The sequence below is a fragment of the Camelina sativa genome, chromosome 13, assembly GCF_030686135.1.
Source record: "Camelina sativa cultivar CO46 ecotype springtype chromosome 13, ASM3068613v1".
Taxonomy (NCBI): domain Eukaryota; kingdom Viridiplantae; phylum Streptophyta; class Magnoliopsida; order Brassicales; family Brassicaceae; genus Camelina; species Camelina sativa.
The window spans coordinates 20,497,616-20,512,000 of NC_141892.1; the positions used below are offsets into that span (position 1 = coordinate 20,497,616).

General features: G+C 31.9%; 2 protein-coding genes across 2 annotated transcripts; both read left to right on the top strand.

Moving 5' to 3' along the window:
- The first annotated feature begins 1,086 nt into the window (after positions 1–1,086).
- Positions 1,087–2,581, top strand: LOC147929764 (F-box protein At1g49990-like). The gene is made up of 2 exons (XM_087480712.1): positions 1,087–1,101; positions 1,358–2,581. The coding sequence occupies exons 1-2, from the start codon at positions 1,087–1,089 to the stop codon at positions 2,579–2,581; spliced, it is 1,239 nt and encodes a 412-aa protein (XP_087336838.1).
- Positions 2,582–12,377: 9,796 nt separating this feature from the next.
- On the top strand, positions 12,378–13,503 carry LOC109128369 (protein BIG GRAIN 1-like D). Its single transcript, XM_019234579.2, is given in 3 exon segments — positions 12,378–12,517; positions 12,519–12,594; positions 12,597–13,503. Coding segments are annotated over 3 exon segments (927 nt in total). The 5' UTR covers positions 12,378–12,436; the 3' UTR covers positions 13,367–13,503.
- The last annotated feature ends 882 nt before the right edge of the window (positions 13,504–14,385 follow it).

The following is a 14,385-nucleotide window of genomic DNA, read 5'->3' on the forward strand; positions in this document are numbered from 1 at the left end:
TGTTTAATAAATATACAACTTGAACGGTTCATGAAAGACAACACTATTGACCTGTGCATTCGTCATAATCATAAGCAGTTCATATCTGTTCAATTAGGTATTCCTCTATTTCTGCGAATATTTTGTAGGAACATATTGATTTCACGGCTAGTGTCATAAGATTTCTTCATTCTTTCAATTAACAAATATTTCCATGCATCAGCCAGTATTTTGTTTGCTAATCAATGCTACCCAAAGAGTAATGTCAAGAACCAGTTTCTCGTAACCGTTTTTTATTGTTTCATGATCTGCAGGTGGGTCAACCGCCAAAACAACATACCAATCGGTTAATTCACCTTTGATTTTCTTCGCAATAGCGGTCATCAATAACTGCATTGAGACGGAGAAGACCACAAAGTTCAGGATCAAGATGTTTTGCCTTGACAGCAAATTCTTTGTCTCAGCTTTGTACTTCTCTACAGCCAATTCTTTTGCTCTTCTAGCTTCTTCTCTAACGGTTTATGATCCATCCATTTGCATTAATTTTTTAGTCAAATTAGTGTCACAAGATCATGTTAACAGATAGATTGATCAGTGAAACAAGCCAAAATTGCAACAGTGTAAGTTCCAATTCGTTGAACAAAGCTGAACAATTAAGAATCTAAGAGGGAAGTCTTTTACATATAACAATTCCAAGTCAATGATAACATAATTTTTGGATACGAATAGGTTGTTTGCATCCCAAAATTCGCTAAAAGATCAATATATCATGAAATTTAAGATCCAATGATATTGTTCTTCAAATGAATATATCTTCCTTAAGATCTGTTTCAAATTTAGCAGTTTAAATCCTAAGAGGTATAAATATACAGCTCAATAAACATCCCCTGCCAATTCTAGAAAATCTACAAATGTACGCATACACATACATCTACATTGACAAGAATCAAGAGACGAAGAACTTTAGACTTAGATTACAAGATGAAGAATCTCAATTTATGGATTTTATAAAGCTTCAAATAACATAGAATGCATTTACTTTTTATCTTTATGGTAGAATGTACCATTATATTATAACTAGTTATGCTTTTTTCTTTCCTATCGGAAATGTATCTAGTCAAAGTATTAAACAATACTTTTTATTTAATCATTATCTAAACTATTAACCATTTTTTTGGGAGAATTAGATAAACTCAAAATTGAAGATAGCTTAGATCTTGATTATTTGATCATAACATTAAGTTTGATTTTTCTTTTGTCTAATATTATTTAGTCAAATTAAAGCAAACGTGAAAGCCCAAAAAAACCTAATTTGTAGTTGCAGTGTGTCTTATTGATTGCTAAATACTCGTTAGTGGTGTCGAGAGCTTGGGATTAGGATGGAGCAAAGAGAAGTGAATCTTCGGAAGAATTGGTCATTAACATAATCACAAAATTACCTCTGCAAAGTATCGTTAGATTCAAGCTGGTGTGCAGAGATTGGAAATCACTTACGGAGTCTGCCTTCTTCAGCGATCTCTACCAACGTAACTCCAATACAGTCACATCTAATTGGTCGATCCTACATGGAAGCTATAGGTGTATTAACTCTTGTTTGGAAGAAATAGAACTCAATATACCACGTGAGTCATCGTCGCATGGTAATTCTCATTATTGGTCTTTTGCAAGTGGAGTGATCCGCAAGTATACTCGAAATAATGTTAAAATCATAGAGATTTGGATTGTGGCCTGCGCTGATGGGTTGATTTTGTTGAGTCTTCTCGAGGAGGACATGACGAACCGTTACTACATTGGTAATCCTGTGTTATCACAATGGTTTCAAATATCTTCTCCTCCGTATCTTCCTCAATACCATTTCTACTTCGTTGATTTGGGACTTGTAACACAAGTTCACAACGGTTCCCTCTTAGGTTACAAGGTGATTCGGATATATAGCCAAGCACGACACACTGATATTTCTAAAACCTGGACATTTCAGATTTATTCGTCGGATACGGGTGAATGGAGTGTTCAACACGTCTCTTGTCCTGGTCATGGTGTGTCACACTGTACATCCAGTCCTGTTTCCTTGAACGGGAAACTTCACTGGTTTCATGAGTCCCGTCGTATTATGATCCATGATTTCTTCTCTCATGATGATCAAGTTCGGGCCATATGCCTACCCGCCAAGATGCGAGCTAGTCATTGGCATCGAGATGAGCGTCCAAGCTGTATACGGAGTTGCTTTCCCCCATGCTATAAGACGGTCTGCACCACATCGCAAGGATACTTTGTGCTTATCGAAGCTGGATTGATAGACGAGGTCAGGAGCTATAATGTTAAGGTTTGGAAACTCAAGAGTGATTCATGGACTTGGGAAAAGGCATGGGAAATCAACATGGCATCTATGGGGCTTGGCTTTTACTGTGTGCCAATGGCAATCAACTACTTTGATATGGACATCATCTACCTATGGGACTTAGACCGCAAATTTTTCGTTACTTGTAATCCTCGAACCCAAACAAAATCTCGGAGTACCAACTGCAAGAAAACTATCTTCTGCTTCGAGTCACATTCATGCCTTTCACAATTTATTCCGTCCTTGCAAATCGTACCTATGTAGGAACCCAAGATGATATTGATATACTTTATGCTCTAGCTATAATTTTCGTTTTGTTTCAACTGTTAACACTTGGAAAATAATCAAACTATTTCTAGTGCTTTCAATCAATTTGCAACTGATTGTCTTTGTGTAATTACTGTAAAGGTACAGATGGTTAACACCACAATCTTCTGCTTAGAACACACCAAACACACTCTTATTATTTACTAGAAAGTAGCTCACGCGATGCATGGTTTATGTATGCATTATTAACTTGAAATATAAATTGAAATTTTTATTCAATTATATATGAAATGTACATATGTAATTGTTAATATATGTCTTAAAAAATAATATTCATAATACTACAGTTCAACTACAATTTATAATTTATATATGTTATATAGTGTTTCATATAAGCGTAACGAAAAAAAGAAAAGTTAAAGTACATATTACTAAATATTTTTGATTACAATATATTGTTGAAATTATTTAAACAATATGTTTAAGATCATTACTTATAGCAAAATCAACTATATATGGTATTTTCGTTAAATAGTTAATTTGATAGATAATTTTATGTTGTCTTACTTCATTATTTTGATAAAAAAACTGATAAGTAATCTAGAAAGAAAAATGTAAGATTAGTTAGAACCGTAAGGGCTCTCAATGGACACGCATTCCCAAAATACATATTTTGGTTCGCGGATGTTACAAAATGTATGAAACCATTTTATAGTAATAGGACAATTAGTTACACCAAAGTTAATGAAATTTTGTATGTTCGTTAAATAATTAAGATAATTTAATTTATTTATTGTTTGGTTTTTTTAAAAAAAAAAACTGATAAGCATTCTAAGAAAAAAATATGTAAGACATTATTTTGATAGATAAATTATGTTGTCTTATACTCCCTCTGATTTTTATTACTTGTCATTCTAGAAAGATTTTTTTTGTTTTAGATTACTTGTCATTCTCATTTACCAATGTAACTATTACAATAAAGTTCCAAATATAACCCTATTAAACTAACATAATAAATAAATAATAAATTATTTGTGAGGTTAAACTTGTTAATTTACATAGTTTCTTAATTTGCGTGAAATTCTCTAGAATGACAAGTAAATAAAACCGGAGGGAGTATATTAATTTTTTTTCATATATAAAAGTAATAGTTTACAACAAATAATTTTATAATATGATAAGTCAATTTTAAATAATTTATTGAAACAATATCACTAAACAAATATCTCATACTCTAAGTCTAACTAATTAAAATAAAAGTTTGTCAAATTCAGCCACTGTGTCAAATTTAATATAAATATGTTTTTCTTCTATAAATTGTCTCTATTTCTGATCATTTGAAAATAAATAGTATAATTAACAATAAATTAATTTTGAAACTATTGTTTTGGATGTACTAAAGACAGTCAAACTGTAACTTATAGAATACTATTAAATACAAATTTTTATTTTGTCTTTAATACATTATATATTATTATTGAATATAATGTGATATATATATATATATATATATATATATATATTAGTAAATCTTCAATATTTTTAAATTAGTCTATCAGAAGTTAATTTGGTTTCAGTTTTTACTTGAAAAGTATGAAACCATTTTCTATTTTTACTTGGTTTCAATTTGTTTATATTTTTTAGTTGGGTTGATTAGTGTTTTTTTTTTAGGTTTTATGGTGAATGATTTCATTATGAAATATATTATTAGATGCTAAAACTAAAAAATGGAAGGAATATATTTTTGTAACAATGTAGGAAAAAAATTCAAAAAGCAAACTATACAACAATTATCTTTTTTAACGAACTATACACCACATAAGATCCAAATAAATCAAATGAAAAATATAATGTTAAATTCAAAATTAATGAGGATGACATGTGTCACAAAAGTAGAGTGTCAAATGTCACATTGTTAGGCAAAGTTAAGAAAAACCTTCTCTTATTATATAAGATTCTTATCAAACTCTTATAGCGATTACAAGAATAAATGTTTATTGAAAACCTTTCAATAAAACATTTGCATGTAATGAACAAATTTGTTTAAATCTTTGTCAATTAAACGTAATCCTTAGTATAGTTGTAAAGTAAGTAAAAAAATATAACTAACATGTAAAAAAGCAACTAAATATGGCTAGTGAAGGTTCTGAAAAACCTCTTTGAAAACAACATTCATTTATTTTTTCTGTGGTTTCTCTTTCTTGTCTGTAATAAGCACTTTCAAACCTGCTTTTGATTTCACCCTAGACATTGCTCCATAGAGTTGTCCATGAGTTAAAACCGGTATTGGCAAATACAACCCTACATAAGATAAACTCTAGTCTTGGCTTTTGTTGTTGGTCATAGCAAAAGCAACTGACAAAGAAAATCATCTTTGACGCATCTTGAAAGGCAACCTAGTGTCCGATAGCAATAATATCATCCTAGGAATAAGCACAATGTGACCAATTCTAGTTCTTGTAATGATCCTAGCTTCTCAAACATGATCAGTCATCTGATTTATTTGTAACCTAGTTCCATTCATCAACCCTCCATTAGGATCTATATTTACAACATTATCTTAAGTCTAAGACTATGATTTGGTAATCCCGATACCTTGATAGTATTCAAGAAATCTGGATTATACACTGGATTTTTTTTAGTTTTTTTGTCAGAAGGGTCAACTGAATCAGAATTTAGATAAACTCTCTCTTCACCTCTAAGCAAACCAGTAAACAAAACAAAAAAAAAATAGAGGAATAATAATCTTATTTCAGTTACGGGAATAATTGATGAGATATTAGTTTAGTAAATGGATATTTTTTGGAAAATATATTATTTATTTTTCTTCTTCTCTCTCTATTTGAAACTGAGTAATTCAAACAAATAAAATAAAAATAGGGAAAACTAACGAAGAAAATGAACTTTATTTGAAAAAAAGTTATTTGTATTTTTTTTTAAAAAAATTAAGCATTTAATATATTTAAATCTCAACTTAGTTTTATTTTTGTAAAGAACTAGGTTTTCACCCGCGGTACACCGTGGAACTAAATTATAAATTAATGTATTTTAAATAGTATTTTTAATTTATTTAGTTTTCAAATTTCCAATTAATTAAATTCTATCTAATTAATTTATAATTTTGTTTAGAATGTTTTTTCTTCTTCTTACGTTTTATACAGCTTATAACCTAATTATATAAATTTTTTTATTAGATAGAATATAAAATTTTAAAACACTCAGTTTTGTTTTCAATAATTGAACAAAGGTATATGCCTATATGGTATGTTACTATATATTTTTATGTGTATACGATTTTTTTTTTTGGAATATTAAGAATGTGTTATCGTATGTGTAATATTTTGTAGTTCATATACTAAATAATTTATAAGTTAATTTTCTAAACTATGACTACAAATCTATAGTATATGAAATAAACTAATAATTTTAGTGTTGGTTCTATAGTCCAAACCCGCCATGCTAGGCGGATCACGCAACATGTTCAAAGATTTTTAATCCGCAAAAAGTTAATTATGCGAAACCCGTGAAAGTAAAATATAATATATGAGGCTAAAAGTCATTTTTTATCAAATCAGTTTTTCATATTTTTAAAGAACAATACCTCTTCACTCACCTCCTTATAAAATAAGAAAATAAAATCTGTATATATTTAAAATTATGTTTATTACCTTTTAAAACAATTAGTTTCTATAAAACATCAAATATAAGTACAGTTAAATTTTTTATTAAATTAATTATTTAATGTCAATGGCATACCTGTAAATAAGTACCAACTTGAAGATTTATTTTATAAATGTCTCCGAAAATGTATATATAGATATAGATAGTGGCTAAAAGATAAATATAATTTTTTAAAATAGATAAGATACTATATCTACATCTTTTATTTTTACTTATTAATTTTTAAAATTTAAGCTGTTAAACGGAACTGTTATATATTTTATTCGATTAGATTTTTGATAAAAATTTGAACACTGAAATTTTTTTTGATAAAATTTGTAGTTGTAGATTTTATTCCATTAGATTTTTAAAATCTTAGCTGTTAATTTTTTTTAAGTATGAATTAGCTTTGATTCTAATAGATTTTTTTTACTTTTCTACTATTATTTTATTTGATGTTTCCCCGATTTTTCGCTTTTTTTAATTAATTATATTTATTTAAATTAATTAATTAATTTTATTAAGTTTTTCTAATGGCAATTGAATGTAATTTTCATATTTGTACTTCTCAATTAATATTTGTACTTCTCAATTAATATTTGTACTTCTCAATTAATATAGTAGGATTCACGTTTCAATCAAAAACAGTAATTATTAAGTTTGAGATATGGGTTCTATTTGTAACATTTCATAATCACACAATGACATTAATTAACATTAAACTACATAATAAAATATTTTTCTGTTTAAAAAGTAGCCAGTAAAATAAGCTACTAAATGGTGAATCCCCACTTATCACATTAAGATAAACACACAAATTCTTCCCTTTTACATTCTCTTAGCACACTATACAATAATTATAGTTATGCCATTATACTGATTACCCATAAAAATCACAACCTACCCACATAACCTGTTCAAAAACACGGTTGCCAAGGCCGCTTAATTGCCGATTATACGTTTAGGAGAGGATAACCGCCGCGATTTCATTTTATGCGACTAACAATTTGGAAAATTTAAAATAATTCATTTTCTCACGTTTTAAAGTTTGAAATATGTTTTTCTTTGTAGATCTATGATGTAGAGTTAAAATCTACAAGAGAACAAACAAAAACCACAAAAGAACAAAACACGACACATATTGGGGTTTACAGGTTGCACACACAAGGAAGAAGACATGGGTATATTCGTCATTTTATTTTAAAAAATATTAACTCATTTTCTCGTGTTTCTGAAGTTTGAAATATGTTTTTCTTTGTAGATCTATAATGTTGAGATAAAATCTACAAGAGAACAAACAAATACCACAAAAGAAAAAAATAAATAAAAAACGGCACAGCTTAGGTGTACAGATCGCATACACAAGGAAGAAGACATGGGTATATTCGTCATTTGGTTTTATTTAAGTGTCATTCTAAGAAAATAGGGAAAAATGCACTTTCTAGAGGTCAACCTTGGTTTTGGATCACTCCAATACGCCTCAAACCACTCTACTACAAACTCTATAAATGCTCAAAACTTTAACATATTATACGAATATATACATTAAAATACCTAAAACTAGTCTCTTATTATTCTCCTATAATGTCAACCTAATTAATTCGGCATTAGGCGCTACCTCGCCGTTCGATCAACGCCGAATGATTTTTAAAACAAGGCCCACATGTATTATTTTAATTAATGCAAATTTGTTAGTTTGAATATTATTTCAAGCCTAATCGACTTTGATACTGATGTGATTCTCCCAAGGAATCAACGTTCTAAGGTAGGTAGACTGATAATCCTAGAACTTCGATAGCTCGCGAAGCTGGATGATAAGGCGTGAGATAAACTCAAAAATCCTTATGCCCCAAACTCTCTTAAAACAATCCACACAAAGCAAGGAGATGGAACTTTAGATAGAAGTTTTGTGGAGACAGATGACAAGGCGTGAGACGAATCCCAAAAATCCTTGTGCCCTAGACTCTCTTGTAACAACTCTTCAATCCTCAGCTAATGAATGGCAACGTCAAGTGCGGCGTAATCACCAAAACTCTTTGATGTAACCCACCAAGGAGAAAGAACAAGTTCCGAAGGAACAAGGGAGTTTACCACTCTCAAATAAAGATAAAAGATTTCTTGGTTGATTGATTTTTCAAATGAGATTACATGTGTTTATAAAAAGATAGAAAACTTGGTCACAAAGCAAAGTATTGATTATTCTTGAAACTAAAAAACAATAAAGATACTAAATTGAATCAAGACCAACTCTTGGTGCATGTTTCCCTTCCAAAGGTGTCCTTCCCAAGGTGAGTTGAACTCTATTTTCGTCACTCCTCTTTGACCACAAAATAAAGTGATTATTTTGGGCTTTCTTGGGCTTTTATTAGTCTCACAGTGGACTGTACTTGATATATATCATCCCCAATATAATTTTCATGCTCTCTTTGGACATAAGTTCTTGAATTGACCCATTAAGTGTTTCCTTGATCTTCTCCCTCTTTGACTCCTTGCTCCAACTTGCTTATGAGAAACAACATGGGCTGTATTATTTATTCACTTAGGTCTTAGTAGAAATAACTCATGGTTGCCTAACATAATTCTGGAAGCACCTAAACCAATTGGACCTAAAGTTCTTCAGGTGAAGAACTAGATTGATCTTCTTTGGAAAATGAAGTGTATCCTTGTATTCCATGGGACAAATCTTCTGTTCCTGAGCTTGTTGAAAACATAAGAGATCTATTAACATCCTCCAAGTGGTTTTGTGTTGAAATTGTTGCTGAGCTGGTTTGTGTAATACGATCTTTGGCTCAGACGTGAAACTGGAACTGAGATAGATCCACTCACTTTAAATATCCATATCTTTCACATATGAACTGATCTCAATGTGACTCCAATTCTCCATGGTTCCGGAATGGATCCAAATTTCAGAACAGTTTGGTTCATAGCTTGAATCCTTCTGACTTGGTTGGAATCCTCCATTGAATGCTCCTAAGTCCAAATCGCGTAGCCATGAATTCACCTGATTTGTAAAATGAATAACTCCTTCATAGAACTCTGATTGTACTGATTCCACTTCGAGATATGCTCTAAACGAGGTAAGAATTTATCCCATATAGTCGTTTGGCTGGAAGAATTGATTTTTGACTTCGTTCGTGTTGAATAAGACTCAAGAGTCGTCTTGGATGGTTTCATGATCATATCAGATTGTCCCAAATCCAAGACATATAGTCGAAGTCTTTAAAGTGCTGTTTAAACTCAAATGAAAGTGCTTAGACATCCTTTTTTTCCTGGAGTTTCCATAAGAAGACCACTCTATTAACAGATGGTGGATACTAAGTTAAAAGATGGAAATCTAATGGGTGTAATCTAGATCAAGGGAAGCTTTTTATAAGACCTAACAGCAGGTAGAGAAGGCTACAGGTGCCCACTCGAAAGGTTAGATATGTCGATGGGAAACCGTACCAAATATGTCGATGGTAGTCTTGCAAACTTGATAAAGTCAATGATAAAAACAACTAAAATTTGTCTATCAAGGTTTGTCCTATCAAAAAAAAAAAAAAAAAAATTGAAATACTTTTAACACTCATGACATAGTTTTCTAAGATGGTTGAAATTTTTGACATAGAGGTGGTTTCTTCAGGTATTTTGATGGTCTCTTCCCAAAAGCATTGATGGAGGTCAACCAAATGATGTATGACCATTGCAAGGAAAATACATGAATATAAATTTTCTTTTAATTGGTCAGAAATTATGTTACAGGTTAAATATAAGATTGTTTAGTTCACAGATTTTGAAAGGTAAATGAGGGATTAGTATATGTGCCTAAAAACTTATATGCCTAGAAACCAAAACAATGTGTTAGCCTAGATCTCCCTGTTTTTATGTATTAATTTGATATAACTTGCAGTAAAATTTATGTGGTAAAAATTGTGATGAGTTGTTGCATAAATAAGATTTATTAATCTTCTTAGAATATGACTTGTAACATTTTGTTGCCATATGTATTTTTTAAGTAAATTTAGTTTTAAAATATTTTAAAAACAATATAATATTGACTTAAATATATTAGAAAAATTGTATATAGTAAACAAAAAACTTTAGCAGTGGCAGAGTGTTTGCGAAGACATGGAGTGCAAGTCATCCCAATATGTCATGAGTGCCGTATTGAGGAGGAGACAATTGCACATGTGCTTTTTGGGTGTACATTGGCAACTAGAGTTTGGGAGGCTACGTTATTACCCTTACCATCAATGGGGTTCTCGTCATCTGTTACAGATAATAATGGCTCGAGGAGACATACGAGAATATTATCGGAATGCCATCCCTTGGATTCTATGGGAGATTTGGAAAGCACGAAATGGTTTCATCTTTTCAGGTCGAATGCAGGATCCTCATGTGTTGATAGATGGGGCGTTGGAGGACTCTGACTTATGGCTCCGACAATGCACCAAGACTCTGCAAGCTAACAGAGGAATCGAACAAAGAGGATCGGCGCGACTAGAACGATGGAGTAAGCCTGCACCGGGAGTTTTGAAATGAAATATTCACTGTGCTTGGGTTAATGAAATGTATTATTGTGGTGGAGCTTGGATTTTACGGGATGATGCAGGCAATGCTCGATTCCATGCTAGGGATGCATTTCCCTCAAGGGTGAATAGGATCTCAGCAGAATTAAGTTGTATCTTATGGTGCTTACAAAGTTTGTGTACTCTCCAGATATACTCGTGTGAGGTGTGGTTGGACTGTCAAGCAGCTTTATCGGCTTTGGAGAACCCGCTGAGTTGGCCGAAATACCGTTCTCAGGTGGAAAAGATTGCTGGAGTAATACAGGGGATGGGAGAGATATCCTTTAAACTCTCTTCGCCGAAAGCTAACCTGTTGGCTAGGGATATTGCTCATAGCGTCACCAGAGATGGGAGGTTGTCTTCGTATCTGTCCTTGGGTGGTCCTTCCTGGTTGCACGATCGGATAGAAGAGGAAAGAGTTGGAAGACGAGGCTGATGTTGAAGCAGAGCATGATGATTACGTCCGAAGGATGAAGTAGAGAATAAAATTGGAATAGTTTTTCTTCAATCATAATACTTTTGCTTTGGTTTTGAACTCATTCTATGGTGTTTTTTGGCTTTTGCTCAACATATATATCTATCAGAAGTTCAGTGTTAAAAAAAAAAAAACAGTCTCAGCCTTTTCAGATCTATGCGTATATTTTTCAATTTCAATAAGAATAAAAGATCACAACTTTTGAAAAATAAATTAGAAATTTAAACCAAATTAAGACAGTAGAAAAAATATTTATTTTTCCAATTAATTAACTAATAAAATACTATTTCTACTTCTGAATTTTTTTTTTTTTTTTACTTTAGTTCTGAAAATTTTCATAAGTTTGAGTTATGCTTTGATTTAACAATTTTACAAAAAAAGATAACCATAACTCAACAATGTTTTACCACAAGAGGTAGCAGCATATTTGATGTCACCCTAATGTCTGACGAACCACTTGAGCTCGTCGTCCTTAATTTCAAAATTGTAGGTATATATTTTATATGAATTTGATAAATTGAAAGCATTCACAACATATGGGCCTGTTCTTTTGTTAGTCGATGGGTTAGCGACGGCGATAGTGCAAAATGACAATCGATGTAGGATCTCTCAAAACAAAACGACAGTAAAGAACATTAATGAAGGTGACGCTGAAAAACATGGAGTTTCCGTTGGAAAAAGTACAGGCGTAATACAGCGACGTAGGCGTCGCCACAAAATCCAGCGTCTGCACAAAAGAACAGGCCGATATATGTTATAAAATCAATACACCTCATCATCTCCAAAACTATCAGCGTCTGATTTCTTTGAAAATTCTGTTGTTTGTTCAGCTTTCCCTTCTTTAATTTTCAGTCGCAGTTGTTGGGATAGCCATGAACAAAAGAACAGGCCCATATATGTTACTGATGAAAGAAAAATTTGTAACAGTTAAATGAACGATAAGATTTAAATAATCCTTCATTTTTTTATTTACCAAGTTAACACATTATTTTTATGCAAATGATTTTTTTAATTGTTTTTTTAATTTAATTTGATTATGCAATATGAATATGTTTTTAGAACGTTTACCGTTGTCTTCCAACGTAGGTTATATACTAATAGATCTCATAAAACAAAACAGTTTTAAGAGATCTCTTTTTTTGTCTCTTCTTCTTCTTTCTCGATCGAATCATGCATAAATCCAAAAGAAACCCGTCATTCTCCTCCACTCTCCTCGATGAAATCTACAATTCCATCGATCTTAAATCCCAAAAAAAACCAATCTTTTGTCGGCTCTGTTAACACCAGTACCAAAAAACAGAGCATTGTGTCCCGATCGGTTCCTGACCGTAAGATCGGTTCTTTGGCTCTGTGTCGTCTTCCTCTGACTCAAACTCAAGCATCTTCTCATCTTCCGACACCGAACTAACTCACGGTAAGAAGGTAACTTCTTCGTCCAGACCGTTATGTTTCGGCCCTTCAAAGACAAAACCAAGGAAAACAGAGGACAAGACTCTGTACCACCAAAACAGAGCAACCCGAGTGTACGACGACTACGATTACACCTCCGACGTCCGCAGATTCACGAGACACGACGAGAACTGGGAGCATTCTAGAACAAGAAGACCCGTTAAGAGCTCCTCCGGAAACCTCAAGAAGCCCAAAACCCCAGCTTCACCAGCCGGAAGAATCGTCAACTTCATAAACTCGTTGTTCAGCAACAACAATTCAAAACAGTCCAATGCTGTTAAGAGCTATCCGAGGAAGACGAGTTACGACGACTCTGCTTTCGTTAGGAAAACATCTAATGATTATCACTCATCTACTACAACGTGTTCTTCAGCTTCTTCTTTCTCAAGGTCTTGTATGAACAAAAGCTACGAGAAATCATCTGACCGTATCAAACGAAGCGTTAGGTTCTCTCCTGTCAATGTGATCGTCCCCGAGAGTTTTACAAACAAAGAAGAGGACTATTTCAGTAACGTGAGAAAGTCGGTGAAGAAGAATGTGGAAGATGGAGGAAGGAGATCAGTGGAAGAGATTGCGAGAGAGTTTTTGAGAGATTATCACAAGAACCATGAAAACAGTTTGGTCAAGAAGAATGCTGGTTTGATCTTGTGAAACCTTTTTTTTTGTTACTTTACTTTAGACTTTCGTTTTAAAAAAATTCACATGGGATTCTCCACATTTGTGTTTGTGTTTTGTAACTATGGTGTGTTATAAATTTTGTGTTAGTAAAAATTTGATCCAATCATCAATTTAGTTTTCAATTGTTCTGTTTATTAATTTAGTAAGGGATAATATATTTATAATAAACATTATTTTTACCAAACAAAACTTGAAGAAAATGTATTACACATTGGAAGCACACTCCTACAGAAAAAGCTAATGTGAATACAATGCAAAACTGTAATATCAAAGGCTCAGAGCCAAAACGCAAAATGCTAGTTTTAAGCACAAATATAATGTTTAGCGTAAACATATAAAAGTCCAAGGTAAACGCTCATGTTTAACATAAACGCAAAGGCTAAATGCAAGCTCTAATAGATATCGTGTTCAGTGTATCACGATGGGAAAAAGAAGTATAGAATATTCAAAATTTATTAAAGTCGAGAGTACTTGTTATTCTTCTAATGGAAGAAATTGTTATGAGTTACATGCAAACGTATAAAGGTTAATTATCAGAGTTCAGAGACGAGTTAACTCAAAATAAATAATAAAAAGTTATAAAGAATTTACACGACAAAAAAACGTGATTAATTACTGTTTATTACATAAAATAATATGAGAAAAATGTCAAAAAAAATCTCCAACTTTCAAATTTAGGGCGATTAAATCATGAACTTTTTAAATGTCATTTAAATGTTGAAGTTTTCGTTGACTTTATAATTAAATAGAAAACTTTTGTTGACTAGGTTTAGGGTTTAGGGTTTAGGGACCGTTTTAGACATACCGTTAAGTCAACTAACAGAAAAATTGAAAGGGTTAAGTCTTTAGTTAGGGTTGTTGTTTTGCTTACAAAATATAAGTCGTTTTGATCACAAAATTTTTGCGGATTGAAGAATCGAACCTGTCACCTCTATCTTAGAGTAACAATAGACTACCGACTGAGCTAATTACTTATTTGCTATTGTCTAAAA